This window comes from Geotrypetes seraphini, chromosome 3 (genome assembly GCF_902459505.1).
Source record: "Geotrypetes seraphini chromosome 3, aGeoSer1.1, whole genome shotgun sequence".
Lineage (NCBI taxonomy): Eukaryota > Metazoa > Chordata > Amphibia > Gymnophiona > Dermophiidae > Geotrypetes > Geotrypetes seraphini.
In genome coordinates this window covers 319,085,135-319,103,644 of record NC_047086.1, presented here as the reverse complement: position 1 = coordinate 319,103,644, position 18,510 = coordinate 319,085,135, and the positions used below count along the sequence as shown (strand labels likewise).

At 41.2% G+C, this 18,510-nt stretch overlaps 1 protein-coding gene across 1 annotated transcript in view; it reads right to left on the bottom strand.

Annotated features, from left to right (window-relative positions):
- Positions 1 to 18,510, bottom strand: part of GPCPD1 (glycerophosphocholine phosphodiesterase 1) — a 234,105-nt gene that overhangs the window by 48,558 nt on the left and 167,037 nt on the right. The window contains 5 exon segments of the mRNA XM_033936285.1: positions 315 to 380; positions 6,323 to 6,384; positions 7,483 to 7,522; positions 10,663 to 10,740; positions 12,509 to 12,601. Coding sequence (XP_033792176.1) covers positions 315 to 380; positions 6,323 to 6,384; positions 7,483 to 7,522; positions 10,663 to 10,740; positions 12,509 to 12,601 — 339 coding nt within the window.

Here is an 18,510-nt window from a genome sequence, read left to right as displayed (position 1 = left end):
GTGAAGGACTTGCGAAACTGCAGTATGCACTGTTGCTAGTGGATTTTCTCTCTTCAATGTTTTCAAGATCAACAAATGTGAATTGCAAGTCCAGAACTAACATACATCTTGTGTTGAGAGATTAGACTCTTGACAAAGGCAGAACTGCCGAAACACTGTCAGTGTCGAGTCTATTCTGCTGACTAAATAAAGTTTACTTTGGATCATCTACTGCTGTATGTTTCGACATCTTTTCCTTGCAACTCACAGAGTCAGATTTATTTGGCAGTTGAACTACACAGCAGATCAAGAGAGAAATAAAAACTGAATCTTACTTTTTGATGACAAATCCATTTAATTTCAATATTAAAGCCAACATCTTCAGGCAGAGCTTCCAATACCTGTGAAGGGAAAAGAATCCGCTTTAAAAAAAAAAAAGAAGTATAAATAAGATATCTCTCCCAGGACCGGAGAGCCTCATACACAATTTTACGTTAACCTCACCTTCACTCCCCATCTAACTATACCCCCCTCCCCAACTGATGTAAGCTTAACCTACCAAAATCCCTAAGGCAACTAAGTGGATAGGTAGAGTTTGGTTAAAAGTTATTTGGGTGAAGGTGAGTTATTAGGTGGTGGGATATGGTAAGTTGAGGGTGTAGGGGCCTGGACCCAATCCAAACCCCCAAATTGTGAATCCCATCTCCAGATGTCCCCATAATTAGGGGATATTAGGTCTTCCTAGCTCAATTTTTAAACTTGTAATTGATGTCCCAATAAAATAAATTGGAAGATCAACTTTACTTTACCTCAGTGGCTGAAGGTTCCAGCACTATATAGAATTTTAAAAAGGGTACTACTTTTAATACATATTCCTACAATAAAAACAATTCAATATGCAAGCTATTTGCAGCAAAAGTACTAAAACCAACTATTCTTTTAGCAAAAATTTTGTGCACTCAAACCTTTGACAATTTTAGTGTACAAATATTTGTGCTAAAACAAAGGTAATAAACTGCATTAAATATATTGCAGCTTATTAAACAGAGACATGGGCTAATGGGGAAAAACAAGGAGCAAATTCTATAAACAGCACTTTAACTTGGGCACCAGTAGGCACCCTACCAGTGTCTAGGTTAAGAGGGAAACGCTGTTTGAAACGCAACTTAAGTGAAAATTCAAAGCAGCTATTGGCATCAGAATTGCACCTTCGGAGGCACCTACCAGCGTCTAATGCCACTATAAGTGTGGCTAACACAAGAAGTGCCATTAAGCACCATAAAGTGCCTACGTAGGTGCGATTCATGTCAAAGACAGGCACCGAAAATGTAGGCATTGGAAACTCTAGCCTACATTTCCAGTGCCTATCTGCTGAAAACATGATTCTCTAAACCAATGTCTCTCAAACTTTTTCAAGCCGGGGCACACTAAAGGTAGTGGCCAGGGCTCGAGGTACCCAGAAATGCCCGGATGTCATCGTGATGACATCACGTGCATGTGTAACATCATCAAGTTGACATCCACGCATGCGCAGAGGCCCTCCAGATAGGCCCTGAAATGCCAGTAGAGCATGCCAGCAGAGAAGTCTAACAATTTCAACTGAGTACTCCCAACCAAAGACCTCCCAAGCTCCATCCTTAGATCCTGCCCCTTTTACTAATTGTAATGCAATTTTTTCCATTCATTTTTCATATACACACAATATATACAGCAGATATAAATTCTCAAAACTGACACATTTCAATTGAAAATAAAATAAATTTTCCCTACTTTTGTTGTCTGGTGACTTTATTTTTCTGTGCTTTTAACTATGTTTCCAGTACCTTCTTATCCATTGACTGTTTTTCTCTCAGTCTTCACTTTCTGCCTTGCATCCATCTTTGGCATTAAGTTAACATTCAATTTTTCAATTTGTCTGCTTTATTCTCAAAATCTACTTTTCCATATCTTCCCTTCCCTTCCTATCTCTCTCTCCTTCCCTCCCTATTTCCATGGTCTGACATCTCTCTCCTTCCCTCCCCTCCCAGTGGCCCATCTCTCTCCTTCCTTTTCCCCCTTCCCAGTCTGGCATCTCTCTCCTTTCCTTCCCATAATCTGGCATCTCTCTCTACTACTACTAATACTGTATTATTATTTCTATAGCACTACCACACTCCCCTCTTTCCCTTCCATTCCCTGGTATGATATCTCTCCCTTCCATTAGTCATCTTTCCTCCCCCCCCAGTGTAACATTTCTTTTTCCCTTCCTCCTTCTGCCCCCTGCAGTCCATCTCCCTTCCCTTCCTTCTTTCTGGCCCCCTCCCAGTCCAACATTTCTCCCTCCTTTCCACCAGTCTAACATTTTTTTCTCTCTTCCTCCTGCATGCTTCCCCTCTGGGTCCTTCTTCCCTCCCCTAACCAACATCTCTCTCTCTCTCTCCCTCCATGAGTCCGACGTTTCACTCTCTGCCTTCTCCCACTTCCCCCCCCAAGTGTGACATTTCTCCTTCCCTTTCTGCCCTCCCCATCCATCTCGCCTTCTCCATGAGTCCAACCCTTTCTGCCTCCTCCACACTTTCTCTTTCTCCTTGCCTCTTCCCTCAAGCGACATCCTTCCTTCCCACTCCCAAACCCATGTTCTCTCCCCATGCACCATTTCTCCCTTTCCTCCACCCCATGTCCATTTCTCCCTCTCTCATCACTCTCACTCCTTCTGTAATAATTTTACTTCTTTCCTTCCCTCCCCCAAGCCCACTCACAGCTAATATGCTCTCTCTCCATCCACCATCTCACCCTCCCCTCCAGTGTGTAGCATCTTTCCTTTCCCTCCCCTTCTGCCAGGACCAGCAGCACCTTTTCTCCCTCCCTTTCCCTATACAGCAGCACCTCTTCCTCTCCCCCTGTTCAGCAGTACCCCTTCTCCCTTTCCCCTGTCCAGAAGTACCCCTTCTCCCTTCCCTTTCCCTCCTCCCATGACAAGCAGTACTTCTCCTATCTAGCAGCAGCTCAAGTATGCTTTTAACTTGCCACAGAGCTGTCGTGAGGATTAATTTAGACATGGTTTTCATCAAAAGCCTCGGTGCCTTTGCTAGGCTGACTTTGTGCCACATTTGGAGTGACAGCTAATAAACTCCTTAAAAACTGTCATCTCCAAGGAGAGGCCATCATCTCAAATTTACATTCCTGTTAAAGTTTTCTATCAAAAACACTTATTTAAAGCTTTCTATTTACCATAACAGCTACTACACACACAGAAAAAAAAAAGAATACAAAGAATAGTACCCTCCCCCCAAAAACCCCCCCCCACAAAAACCACAAGACTACCTTACAATCCCTGGTGGTCTAGAGCAGTGTTTCTCAGCCACCCAGGATCTCTTCCTACCTGCTCCTCCCCTCCCCTGCTGAAGCTGCCTTCGCCGCTGATGCCTCTCTGCCACCCGAGGCGCTCCAACACCCCCCTCCGCCGCCACCCAACATGTTCCATCCATTCCCACCACCGCAACTCCGGGCACGGACGGGCAAGGCGTGTGCAGCGACTGCATGCGGCCGGCCCGCAAGCCTTTCCCCGATGCCAATTTTGACATCAGAGAGAAGGTTCCAGGCCAGCCAATTGCTGCTTGACTGTCCCGGAACCTTTTCTCCAATGTCAGAATTGATGTCGAGGGGAAGGGGGGGGGAAGGTTGTGGGCTGGCCACATACAATCGCTGCACGTGCTTGGCCTGTCCCTGCCCGGAGTTGTGGCAGAGGATGGATGGAGCACGTTTAGTGGCAGGGAGGAATTGGCGGCTTCAGGATGGATGGAGCGCTTCCAGTGGCGGTAGCAGTGGGGGAGGGGATGGATGGAGCGTGGCAGGGAAGAATCGGCAGCTTCAGGGGGGTAGGCAGGCTTTGGCGCGGTTGGCTTCTGGGGAGAGAGGAAAGGGATGTGTGGGCAATGGAACTTAATTTTGGGTTAAAGGCTGGAAGGCAGCAAAGGGGAGGGGGCACGAACTGAACATAGAAGGAAGGGTAGGGGCATGAACATGGGACACAGAAGGGGACACAAACTTGGGACAGGAGGGAGGGAATAGAAAGGGAGAATTGTTGGGCATCAGTGTGTGAGTGACAGGGAATGGAAGAAAAAGGAAAATTGGGCATAGAGAGAAAGTGGAAAGAGGTAGAGGCATGGGGAAAGAAGGATGAAATGTTGAATATGGTGGTGGAGAGGGAACAGAGGAACAGATTGAAGGGGATGCAATGGGGGAGAAATGTTGGGGGGATGCAAGGGGGAGGAATGTTGGACATAGTAATGAATGGAGAGATGTGGCATGTGTTGGAGAGGGGTGATAGGAGAAATGGGCATGGGGCTGGTGGGCAGTGGTGAAAAATGCTGCACATGATCTGGGGGATGAGAGAGGGAGAAATGTTGAATGTAGCAGTAGAGGGGGAGGGAGAGATGCTTGGATCTCTCAAGACAGGTGGACAGTGAGAGAGAGCGGGAGACTTGTTGCCAATAGGGATGGAGGAGAGAGGAAGAAAAGTTGGACTCGTAGAGAGAAAGAGAGATGTTGGTTGGGGAATGGAATGAGGATTGGAGGAAAGGAAGCATGTAGGAGGCAGAAAGGAAAAAAGAAATATTGGATACACAGTCAGAAGGAACTGCAACCAGAGACTCATGAAATCACTAGACAAAAGGTAGGAAAAATGATTTTATTTTCTTTTTTTTTTTTATTCTTTATTCATTTTTAAATGACATTCAATAAGTGGAAAACAGAATAAATTAATCATTTTACACTATAGACATCACTTAAATTTCACAAGATTCATACAGATTAATACCTTCCCCCCACCCAAACCAATCATTTCCATTAGAATAATTATAAAATTTTCCTCTAATTTTAGTATATTATACATATTTTAAACAGAAAATACATATATATATCCATTCAGACTTATTTTTCAAACCACAAAATTTGTCATCCTTCCTCCCTATTTCCATCCGTAAAAATGTCAATTTTGAGAATTTATATCTGAAGTCTATACTTTGTACTATATTTGTCTGAAAACCCCCCAAATATAAATGATAATTAACATTTTCTCTGCATACATTGTGCTTTGTGTTTTTTTTTTTTGTGGTTACCGTTATGTATTAAGATTATATTGTGTGTATATGAAAAATGGATGGAAGAAATTGCATTATAATTAGTACTATTATTGTGGGGATGGAGTCAGGGGTAGAGTTTGGGTGGGTCAATGGCAGAGTTTGTACAGACCGGGGTGGAACTTGGGCAGGGATACTTGGTTGGTATTTGTTAAGCTTAGGGGGTACTTGGCTTGAAAAGGTTGAGAAACACTGGTCTAGATTAATTCAGAGCAGGAGTGATCCCCAGTCATTCTTGCCCATTTCAGCTCTACTCTCAAAATGTCTGCTGTGACCTCTTGCAGCAGTCTCGTAAGATTACCATTAGATGCCAGACATTTTTAGAGCAAAGCCAGCATGGGCAAGAGCAACTGGGGATCATTCCAGCCCTAATTATCAGGGACAGGCCTGAAGGAGCACCTATAGGTGGGCAGGGGAGATAGGCAACTCCTGCTCGGAACAGAGGGGGGAGAGAGAGGGAAGGAGAGAAAGGATAAAACACATGGCCATAGCCTTTCAGCTGAAATCAAAACTGGGCAACAACAACAACAACAACAAAAAAAAGGGGTTGGGGCCACTTTCAGCAGTGAACACAAAATTTGTTCGGCCTCTACACATATCTATATCTATTTTGTACTGCACATCAGAACATTTGTCACTATGTGAAAAAAACAAGACTACTGAGCTCCATGTAAGAGGGACAGAGATTCTGCCTAACTGCCATGGTATATGTCATGCTGCAGTAAAGCATGGCAGAAAGCTTTGGACACTTGGTTACTGCTCTGATCTTAGGACTGTCAGATGACATTATCCATATGGGAGGACTGCTTATCTTCATCTGTCCATATTTAATGGTACAGGCTGTTCAATACAATATATGCTTTACCACAGTTGAAAATTGAAACAGCCTTAAATTTTCCAAGATCTTCACTTGATAAAAATGCCAACAGTCTGCTGTTCAGATTTGTTATTTTCTGAGCTACTAACTGGGTATTTTTTAAGAAGCACTTGGTTTCTATCTTAAAAAATTAGCAGTAGTTATAGGATTTATCTTAGCAGGAAATACCAAAACAATAAAATGATAATTTCTCAAGTGATGAGAAATTAAAGGCCCGAGGAAACATTTACATTAAGGGAAACACATACATTCTCCTTAATACAGATTTAATATTTCATCAGGTAGAAAAAACTGCTTTTGGAAAAATTACGCTAGTGTGATGTTTTACAAGTTGACATATACTTACAGTTTGAAGAGAGGGAAATGGGCAGTGATCAGATGGAGAAGCCTCATCTTCTGTAACAGACACTGAAATTTGAAAAAATATAAAAAAATTTCTCTGAATAGCATGTTCTGATCCCTGCCTATAGTCACCATGGATGAAGTTTTGGATTTTTTTTTTCATATCCATCCTTGGTATCATAAGCCATCAAAAATTCTCCTTTGTTGTGCTGTCACAGTTTCTCATCAAACTTAAAAATGTAGATTGCATTCAAAGTATTTGAATTAGATTATGTTATAGCTAAGCACAGAATCATGATATGAAAACGCAAAGAGGAGCAAGTCTCTGGATGTCCAGGATAAACAGTTTATTCTTTAAAACTAGGGTAAAAGCAACCTCAAGGTGAATTAGGTACAAGTTGTATCACTGATGGTCTCACAACAAGGGTCCGAGACTCACTTGTGAGCATATACCTTCATCAGTGACATAACTTGTACCTAATTCACCTTGAGGTTGCTTTTACCCTGGTTTTAAAGTACTGTATTTGTTTTGAATAAACTATTTATCCAGGACATCTAGAGACTTGTGTTCCTCTTTGCATTTTCATGATTTTGTTCGTGGAACATTGATCCTTTTTCTTTCTTTGTGGTAGCTATGCACGGTGAATGACCATTTACATTCTCATCAGTAGAAAAACCTTTGCCCTCATCCTCCATGTCAAATGGAGATGACGAGGTGAACTTCTTCATAAAGGCAGTTCAATCTTAATGAATCAATTTCAATAAAGCTAAGGCCCACGGACACCAGCTATAACACATTTGCAAATATACTTAACAGAAATTACTTCAGTATAACAATTAAAATCTGGTTTTCTACAATGCCTTAATCTAAATATCATACACACATACTCATTCCCTCCTCAATGAATGTATTGTAAATATATGCAGCCACTACCTACTTTTTCATAAAGAAAACTAATCATTTTTCATTAAAGACTGTTGAATAAAAACCTTTGGTTGATAGAATTATGAACTGAAAACTAAAGCTAGGTCTTCTTGACTCTCAGTCATGTGATCAGAGCGAGTCCCAAACTACTGCTCTTTCATGAATAAGCAATACAGTACTATCGCAGCAAACAAGCTTTACAGACAATTATAAAATTCGGCCTTCAGATCATTACGTACGAGGATGGTCTTTTAACTTCAGTGCAGTCGCATGAGTCAGCTATAAAATACAAGACAATTTGCAAAATAAGTGTTTTAGACAAAATGTACAAACAAAAACCTTGTATATATGTTCTTTTACAAAAATATCAAAAGAATATTATTACCTATGTTAAATTTAGTATTTTGAAATTAGACATATATTGCTAATTCTTATAAAGACAGAATAATGAATGCATCATTTCTCTAGAACTACACAGCTTTACAACTTATAGTAAAATATATACATCTGATGCCTAAATTTTTATCTAAGCAATATGAAATTTGACACACCAGCCTGGGTCACTAACAAAAAGCATTTAAAAAGAAACAAAAAAATACAGGGAATTGCATAATTAAAAGAAATGACAAATTCAAATAAGCCTTTAAAGACAAGCTGGATAGTAAAGACACCCTTATAAAGGAAGCAAACTACATTAAGGCAGAAGGATGTTAAGGAATACTGGTTGAAAGTTTTTGTCAACTATAATGGATGCAAGAGAGGTGTGGCAAATGATCATAATGTGCAGGAAATTTTCATTTACAGGCAAACATCCTAATGTCCTATTTGAATACAGTGTTCAATAGGTCCAGTATGCTTCCTTCCTATTTTGCTTGGCTCCTAGTAAGAGTATAAATGAAGCCATTACTGTACATTTTGAGGTTGAAGCCTCTAGGACAGTGGTTTCAAACTCACAGCCCACCAGGTACTATTTTGAGGCCCTCGGTATGTTTATCATAATCACAAAAGTAAAATAAAACAGTTTCTTGATCATATGTCTCTAGCTATAAAATACAATATTATTATTAAGACTTAGCCAAAAGGTAAGATTTATAAACTATAAAGAGTTTTACCTCATGCAAAATTGTCATTTCTTTAATCAGACATTTTTTTTCTGAGGCCCTCCAAGTACCTACAAATCCAAAATGTGGCCCTGCAAAGGGTTTGAGTTTGAGACCACTGCTCTAGGATTACTGAGGATCTAAAGGAACCTCCTGAAGAAAGGCATGGGAAAGATAAGCTCTGTGCAGCAGGTTTAACACCAAACACCTTTCTGGGTAGACTGGATGGGCCTTATCATTTATCTACCACAATGTATTATGTTACTATCTAGACATCTTGTCTCAAAATATGCAAGGTCTTGTGGCACAAAATGTTATTTGGAAACAATTAAACTAATGGGTCTAGCATATAGCTTCTGCAAAGAAAAGGTAAGTGCAATAAGAAAACATAAATCCAATTCAGCTTTTCTCACTCTGCATAGGTGATGAATGCAGGACACATGAGTATGGATTGAGTCCAAGCATATACACATTTACCCCGATTCTGTAACCGGCGTCCAGTTAAAGAATTGGGTTAGAGTAGACGCGGCCGCTACACTTATCACGGCAAGAGATTTCTCTGCTGCGATAGATATAGCAGCCGCAGCTGCCTGTCCCCCACCCACCCCCGATTGCTGGCAGGAGGGTGCCCAACCCCTCCTGCCGGAACGCCACCCACCCGACACCCCCGATCACTGGCAGGAGGGTGCCCAATCCCCTCCTGCCTGAGGACACCCCCCCTCCGGACCACCCCATGCTAACGCCCTCCCCCCCCCGCCGTGCTTTCACCCCCCGATGACCCCCCTAACTTCCCCAAACTAACCTCTTAATTGTTGGCCGGCCGGGTCTTGCTGCCATCCAGCCGGCAGGCCTGCCTCGTTGGAATGAGGCGGGTCCGCCCCTTCCCCGCTAAGCCTAAGGCCTGATTGGCCCAGGCTCTAGGAGCCTGGACCAATCAGGCCTTAGGCTTAGCGGGAATGGGCCAGGAAGGGGCGGGCTCACCTCATTTCGATGAGGCAGGCCTGTCGGCTGAACAGCAGCAAGACCCATCCGTCCGGCCAATTAGAGGTTAGTTGTGGGGGGGGAGGTTAGGGGGGATCATTGAGGGGTTTTAGCGCGGGGGGGGGGCGTTTGTGTGGGGGGGTCCGAGGGGGACGTCCTCCGGCAGGAGGGGTTGGGCACAATGTAAGCATCTCTTCCTCTACTAGGGAGACTCGTAGGGCCATCTAGGTTCGCCTAAGGCCCTTAGGCGAGCTTAGGCAGTCTTGCAGGCCTCCCTAGGCTTCCGGAGGCACCTTCAATATAGGCGGCCTGCCTGGGGAGCATTTAAAAAAAAAAAACGTGCATCCCAATTGGCTGATTAGACAGCTGTAGGATGCCTACAGCTGCCTAAAATCAGAGCGCACTTTGCAGAATCAGAGCCTAAGAGTTCTCCCCACCCCTGAAACTGAAAATTTGCCAACCTTTGTCATCTCTGGCTTTGTTTTCTGGCTCAGCTTCTCTTTGTTTTTTCTTATTCTGTGTTCCAGTTCTGTCACCATTCCTTTTTTGTTTTCAGTCTCTTTCTCTCCCTCTTTCTGATGTATATTTTCTTGCTTTCTCCTCTCTCTTCTAGTTTTTGGTTCAGTTTCTTTCTTCGTCTGTGTCCTTCTCACCTACAGCAGTGTATTATCTTTTGATTTTGTTTGGTCTTACCTCTCTCTACTACAGCCCTTCAAGTCTCCTGAATTTTGCTGGAGCTTCTTAGAAGGTTGAGCACACAAAACACCAGTTAACAATGGCTTTCAGCAACATTTGTGACCTCCAACAAAATTCTGGAAGTTCCCCCATCATATTCATTCCTCTCTCCTCCTTTTTTTCTCCCTCTTCCTCCCAAAGCACTTTCCTCCTCTTCTTCACCCTCCCTTGATCATTCTCCTCACTCTAATTTTCAACTAGTTCCATTCCTTCCCCCCTTCCATACCTCCCCCTGTTCATCCTTTTTCCCTTTATTGGCAGAGGATATTTGGACTTGAGGGCCTTAAAATCATCCTCCCCTAATATGCTTACTAATTTCCAGTGGTGAGGAGGGAAGATCACCCAAATACATGACTGGTCAGAGTTTTCACTAGTATGATATTAGGATCACATTTGCTGCATGAGCAGTCAGGGACATTCCCAAAAATCCCTGACATCTGTAAACCTTTCTTTCACCCATCTGCAAAAATAAAGCTGTGGGCTTGTGCATGTAAATAAGTGTTTGGGAAGTCTTTAAAACAGCCAAATCTTCACCCCCTGAATCATTCAGTTACACTACCACACTCAGCACAGAAAAAAAAGCAATAGGGGATGTCTACTTACTTTTAGTAACTGCAGCTGATTATAAGTAAGTTCTTTAACTGGGATTTCAAACAATTCTAATGACTCAGCATCATGTTTCTGCAATTAATATACAAGACATTTGCATAAATTATAAATATTTATTTAAAATAAAACTGTACTCAAAAGGATCTCAATTAGTTTTCAATGTAGTCAGGATCCAAAAGCGTGCCAGGTGACATGCAAATGAGTCGCAGGATAATGCCCATTAATAGAACCCAAAAACAATACAAAGAACACCCTACAAACACTAGAAAAAAAATTGCTAACTTTCCCCCACCTTTTACTAAACTGCGATAGCGTTTATTAGCACAGGGAACTACGCTGAATGCTCCGTGCTGCTCCTGATGCTCACAGGAACTCTATGAAAGTCGGGAGCAATACGGAGCATTCAGCGCAGCTCTCTGCACTAATAACCGCTATCACATTTTAGTAAAAGGGGTATTTTAGTATGTACAGTATTTTTCGCTCCATAAGACACACTTTTTCCACCCCCCAAAAAGGGTGGAAATAAGGGTGTGTCTTAAGGAGCGAATGTAAAACCCCCCAAAACAAAACCCATATCTTTTTTTGCAATCCCGGTGGTCCAGTGTGCTTTCCGTGCTCATGACTCAGCTTCCCTGCTCTCTTCCAGCAGTGTCAGCGGCACAGTGGTGCACAAGGCAGGCGCGCGCTTTTTGTGTGCCTGTTTGGTCCCTCACTGCACTCCGAATGGCTGCCTGTTGAATGGCTGCAGGACGAGAACTGACAGGCAGCCATTCAGAGTGCAATGCGGGACCAAGCAGGCACGCAAAAAGTGCAAGCGTGCCTCGTGCACCGCTGTGCTGCTGAAGCTGCCGGAAAAGAGCACGGGAAGAGGCAAGAGCGCAGAAAGTGCATTGGACCGCCAGGATGGCAAAAAAAAAGTACAGGGGGGGGGAGGGTGCGCGTCACGCCTGCCTTTGCCTTCGGGCTTGCTGACGGGGTTGATTGGGGGCTGGCTGGCTTGGGGTGGGTTGGCTGCTTTGGGACTGGCTTAGGGTTGGCTGGAGGCTGGCTGGCTGGCTTGGGGTGGTTTGGCACTGGCTGGGGGCTGGGAGCTAGCTTGGGGTTGGCTGGAGCTGGCTGGCTGGGGGCTGGAAGCTGGCTGGCTGCCACTAGACGTGCCTACCATTAGAAGTGCCCTGTACCCTGTCCCAGCCTACTGCTAGACCACCAGAGGGGGGGAAGGGTACAGGGCACACCATTTGGTTCAGAATTTTTTTTCTTGGTTTTTCCTCCTCTACAGGTGGGTGCATCTTATGGAGCAAAAAATAGGATATATGGTAAAGAATTTTTAAAATTTGTGAACTTGACACATGATCTTGACATATATTATGTCATTTTCCTTCAGTTCTTGTAAAGTCTAACAGAAGAAGAGAGCTGGAAAGCAGTGAAAATCAAATGAGGCATCAGGAAAATCAATGCTTTTGTACATTAGCCTACAAATTGCAAAAGGAAAGTGATCCAGAGATGAAATAAGTCTTGACTATATACTGGTTCACCACAAATCTGAAAGAAACCTATAAACCTGTCACATAATGGGCCCATTTAATTGAACCTGTACTATATTGCATAAACCTGACTAGTAAATAAAGAAAATAGAATAATTCCTAGGATAAGCAGCATAAAATCTGGTTTACTTCTTGGGAACTTGCAGATACCCTGTGACCTCGGTTGGCCACTGTTGGAAACAGGATACTGGGCTTCATGGACCTTCGGTCTGTCCCAGTATGGCAATTCTTAAGTTCTTAAATTTTTTTCAGCAAGCAAAGAAATGACAACATTTCAAACTTAATATTCACTATACCTTTTTCATTGAAATACAACAAGTTAAGTCATGATATATTAAAGGAACAAGATCCTTTGAGAGTTGCACATCAAATTCCACATATGCTGCTCCCTGTAAAACAAGAGAAAAAAAAACCATCTATATAGATTAATCACAATTCATCTCTACTCCCTCCAGTTCTCTCAGTAAAACCTTTAGCTGCTTGTGGTACTAAGGGTATACTGTTTGCAAAAGTTTGGGAACCCTTGTACTAAAATTTTACATGGTTCATAATTAAACACATCTTTCTGAAAATTTATGCTTGTTTATTAATTTTAACAATCAGATAAAGACAATTCCATGACCGAATACACTGACTTCTAACCTCATCTTGCAAAAACGGAGCTGGCAATGGAGTATTTGTTCATATACCCACAATACAGTACAATCAGCATGGCAGAGATGTCCAAACAAAACCTTTCTATGAGGTCATCACAAAAGCTGTTCTCTAACGTCTCTCTTCTATTGGTCTAAGTGACCAAGTACTTGAATGGTTTCATGCATATTTCAAAGACAGATTTTTCACAGTGCACTTCAAAAATTCTCTCTCTAAACCATATCAAACAAACCACGGAATCCCGCAAGGATCTATATTGTCTCCTTTACTCTTCAACATTTATTTGGCCCCTCTTTTAACCCTTTGTCAATCAATTGGATTCACAGTATATGCTTATGCAGATGATTTTCAACTTTTACATACCATTGACCCTACAAGTTCACATGACATATCTGACATTAATCAAAAGTTAGCCAAAATTCATGACTGGCTAAATACCAATCAATTATCCCTAAGCATTAACAAGACCACTACTGTACTCTTCTCAGGGAAAGAAGGATCACCACTTATTAATCCAATTTTAATTGACAATATGCCTCTTATTCAAACCAACACCACAAAAATTTTGGGAGTTTTAATAGATAACAAACTCACGTTCCGTGCACACATCAGTGCGTTGGTCAAAAATTGTTTCTACAGGTTGAGGATGATTCGATCACTCGCCCCCCTCCTTGACAAATTTTCCCTTAACACACTAGTTCATTCTCTAGTAATATCAAAGCTAGACTATTGTAATTCTTTATTAAAAGAGGCTTTTTTAAAAGACATACGTCGACTTCAATTGATTCAAAATACAGCTATAAAGATAATTACTGATTCAAAGAAATTCGACCATGTTACACCTTTGCTACAAGAAGCTCACTGGTTGCCTATAATACATAGGATAACTTATAAAATAGCTCTTTTAGTCTTTAAGACAATTAAGACCAATACACCGGCTTTTATAGATAGGCTCCTGATCCCTTACAGTTCATCGAGAGTTCTTAGATCATCCTCTCAGTCTACCCTTAATGTTCCTTCCTTGAAAATTATCGGAACACGTCGTGCCTCTATTTTTTCGGTAACAGCACCAACGATCTGGAATTCTCTCCCTTTATACATAAGACTCGAACAAGATTTGCAGAAATTCAAGAGCAGTTTAAAGTGTCTTCTCTTTAAAGAAGCCTTTAACTGAATCCACCAAATCCATTATGAGGTACCATCCTATGATCTTTCCCATTCATAAAACTATAGCATCAGTATTTCTCTCATTTGATCTCTCTCTACTACCATCTTTCTTTCCCCCCCCCCTCCTAATGTACTTCCCTTTTATGTACTTTTCTTTAAAAAAAAAATTGTATTTCTTTCCCCCTTTCCTAATGTTTCCCTTGTTCAATTTACCCCTGTTGGTCTAATTATAAAGATTATGTATTAGTGATTTTTTTTTTTTTTTAATTTCATTTTATTCTGTAAAACGCTTTGTAATTTGAAAAGCGTTTAATCAAATTATTTGAATAAACTTGAAACTTGAAACTCTACAGCAGGTTTCTCAACTTTAAGCCAAGTAAGTAGCTGTATCCCCCTAAACTGAACAAATTTCAAAGTAGTACTCCCCATCATCTATCCTCTTGACATCAGCATCCCTCCATATCCCCCTCCATCCTTGTCATCCTTCCCCACACCTTCAATCCAGGATTGCCCCTAACCCCTCTCTTTCATCCTATCCCTTCTACAGGTTAGTAAACAGGCCTGAGTATTTTAAAAGAAAATCAGAGAACACGGAGGTTAAATTGTTGGCTACGATTCTGGCAAATAGAATGGCAGCAGTGTTGCCAGACATTATCCATGATGCCCAGGTTGGATTTGTGAAGGGTAGGACGATAACTAAGAATGTGAGGAGATTACTCTTGTCGTTGGAGCAGAGGGCAGCCCGGAATCTCCCATCAGTATTGATAAGTTTCAATGCTGAAAAGGCATTTGATAAGGTTCGGTGGGATTTTCTATACGTCACTTTAACAGCATATGGTTTTGATGGGTATTTCGACTCCACTGTGAGGGCCCTGTATGCCCTGCCTCAAGCTAAAATAGTGCTGAAAGATTTTGAAACGGAAATGTTTCCGATCTATAGGGGCACTAGACAGGGCTGTCCATTGTCTCCTTTGTTATTTGTGCTAACCCTGGATCCGTTTATATGAGACATTCACGCGATGCCAACCATACAGAGGATTAGTATAGGCGATACTACATTTAAATTGTTGGCCTTTGCAGATGACCTTTTAGTACATCTGGCGGATGGATCCTCGGCCCTCCTTGCAAGCCTTATTAGTAATGATCAAAGAATATAGAGATTATGCTGCTTCGATTAAATTTGGAGAAATCCGAGGCGTTGGCATCTTCGGCAAAGGTGCAAGCTCTTTGGGGGACTCAGTTTCCGCTGACTTGGGCGACAGGGCAGTTTGTTTATCTGGGGGTTTTGATGTCCATGATTGTCCATAATATATATCATATAAATGCGGATAAGCTACAGCAGAAAATGGCACTCTTGTTGGATACTTGAAAGGATCTACCTCTCTCGTTATTGGGCCACACTAGTTTGGTTAGGATGTTTATTTTTCCAAAGTGGATTTATGTGCTGCAGACTCTCCCATTGAAACTGACAGGAAAGGATCTGCGTCATTTTCACTGAGAAATTAATCGCTTTTGTTGAGCTGCTAAGAAACATAAATTACCATTGCCTATGCTTTTGGGAAATTGGTCACAGGGTGGGCTGGGTTTGCCAGATGTCAAGGTTTATAATTACTTGTGTTTGCTATGACATTTGGGGGATTAGGTGACTCAGACTTACTGCTATACCCCTCTCTGGATGGAATGGGAGTTCTTTGCTCCCTTTAATGTTTTTGCTTTGCTTTATAGTGCAGTTCCCACCTGCTTATGAGCTAGTGTTCTGTTTTGTTTTTTGCAAGTCACGTTAGACTCGCTCTGGGAATTAGTTTTGGCTTTGGGGAATTCCCTGAATCCTCAAATTAAAAATTTAGATAAAGAATTGAAGGACCAGAAAGAAGAAATTAATACTATGAAAGAGGATATTGTATTATTGAAATCTGATATTTAAGAAGAAAAGAAGGATTTAAAAATGATTAAAAGTAATCATGATTTACTTGTAAAAGACAATTTGATTATAAGGAGAAAATTGGAAGCACTTGAAAACAATAGTCGCATTAATAATTTAGGCTTAATTAACTTTCCAAAGGTCTTATCAATATCCCCAAGATAAATGATAAAGCGTTACTTTCTGGAAATACTTAAAATTCCTGAGAATTCTTTACCACCATTGACAAGAGTATATTATCTACCTACAAAGACTCAGGATTTACAGAAGAAAGAAGATCTTGGAAAACTTCAGGAAAGTTCTCTAGACGTTTCCGCTTTATTGGATCAATCAGATAGAGAAGTGGCTATTTCAGCCACTCTCTTACTGTCTGTGGCTTTGGCTCCAGACAAAGATTGGATCCTTAAACTTTTCTTCAAAAATAGATCTAGAGACTTCCTTGGTTTCCATATTCAAATTTTTCCTGATGTCTCTAAAGAGACTCAAAGGAGAAGAAGGGAATTTCTAATATTGTGACCCAGATTGGGGGTTTAGTTTTTTTTAGATACCCTTGTAAATGTGTAGTAAGGTTTCGTACTTTAAAATATGTGTTCTTTGAACCGGCTCATTTGACGGCTTTCCTTTCCATGAAGAGCCTTGAAAATGCAGAAACATCTGTGTCCAAGTAATAATTTAGCTCTATTTCAGTATTTTATATTTTAATCACTCCTATTCTTTAATCTTGGATCCTAATTTTGAGAACTAGTGTGTGATTAAGTAGAGAGATATTTTCCTATTATAGTTTGATTTATTTTCTGGATGGAAAGTAATTTAAATATTATGTTTTCTTAATTGCACTTTCTGTACAAGATGGTATGCTTGTTAAATAATGTGAAAATCTATAAATAAATACATTAATTAAGAAAAAAAAGAAATACAGAATAAATATCAATGCTCCCGGTGTGGGAATGAGCTGAAAAGAGCCCGAAGGCCCAAACATCCAAAGCTGGCAAAAAACACCCCCCTTCCCAGTAATTTTCCAACCAAATTCTAGGAAAAAAAGAAAACAAAATATTATGATAAAAACTGAAGAAATAAAGAATGGGAAGGCACAAAGAAGAATTTAAGTTTGATGAATTTATAGAGACTCAAATACTGCTTCACAGCTCCACAGAAAAATAAGAATTGCAGGTCCACCAGATGTCAGATAGGAAGGCAACAGCACGCATGTGATATGGGAAGTCAAAGTTTTTAAAATGACAGTACACTTTTTGACAGTCTATGCCAATTTTCATGGATAATGTCACCCACATGCGAGAATATGCCACCTGCTTATCCGTGTTGCTGAGTTCCTGTGGTCTCACGAGACTACAAAAGGAACTCCCTGTTGTAGTCTCGTGAGACCACGGGAACTCACAGCACGGCTCTGCATGCGGCAGGAGTGCAGGAAGATCGCTCCTGCCCCGTGTTTACCGCTACACCACCAGGTAAAGTCCATGCTACGATCCCCACACGCCACCTCTGATCACTTCCCTCCGCCTCTGATCGCCCCCCCTGCTGCCTCTGATTGCCTCCCTCCAAGTCCAGGGGCCATTTTTTCTAAAGGGGGGAGGCCTGGGGAAAAAACCACGAACATTGAAACCGCAAACAGGGAGGGGGAAGTGTACATACAACACTCAATAAAAGCAAATTTATTTTCAATGTTTAGAAATAAATACTTGTGCTATATACAGAAAATAAGGTGAAATTTATTTTCTGCTAGACCAGTCCAGACTAGTGCATTATATTCCCTTACCAGAAAATGGAGGTAGAGAGAAAAAAAAGATTCTACAGAAATCACTAGTTTAATAGGTGGTGAAGCCAGGATCCTGTCAATTTGCTAATGCCAAAAGCTAGAAGTAATAGTAAAAACAGAAAATACTTGAGAAAAAAAAAAAAAACCACCCCCTCTTCTGGGACACCTTTTTCTTTTAGGAACTTTTTCTTTTAGGAACTTTTTTTTTTTTTTAACCCTATGGCTGCTTTAACCATATTCTCTGGCAACAAATTTCAGAATTCAATTATACATTGAGTGAAGAATTTTTTTCTGTGACTCATTTAAATTTACTATTTAGCTACATTGTATGCCCTCTAATCCTTGTACTTTTGGAGAAAGTGATTCACATCTACCCATTTCATTCAGCATTTTGTAGACCTCTAATCATATCTCCCCTCCACCATCTCTTCTCTAAGCTTAAGAGCCCTAGCCTCTCAAGCTTTCCCTGTCACCCTTCTCTAAACCTTTTCTAATTCCGATATCTTTTTTGAAAATCCAGATCCGCTATCAACTGGATCATTTTAACTCACATGTTTATTCACCCCCTTCAATGACTGGCGAGGGAATATTTCCCTTGGTTAAATTTATGATGGCTTTGTATTATTAATCCATGCCTATATAAAGTATATGCTGAGTAATTTTGTTTTATTCTATGCCTATGTATAGTATATGAGGTCTGTTCAAAAGGTTCCAGGACTGATTTATAAAAATTTTATTAAACAATCTTACAGATTATTCCATTGGGTCCTCTTCCCTACATA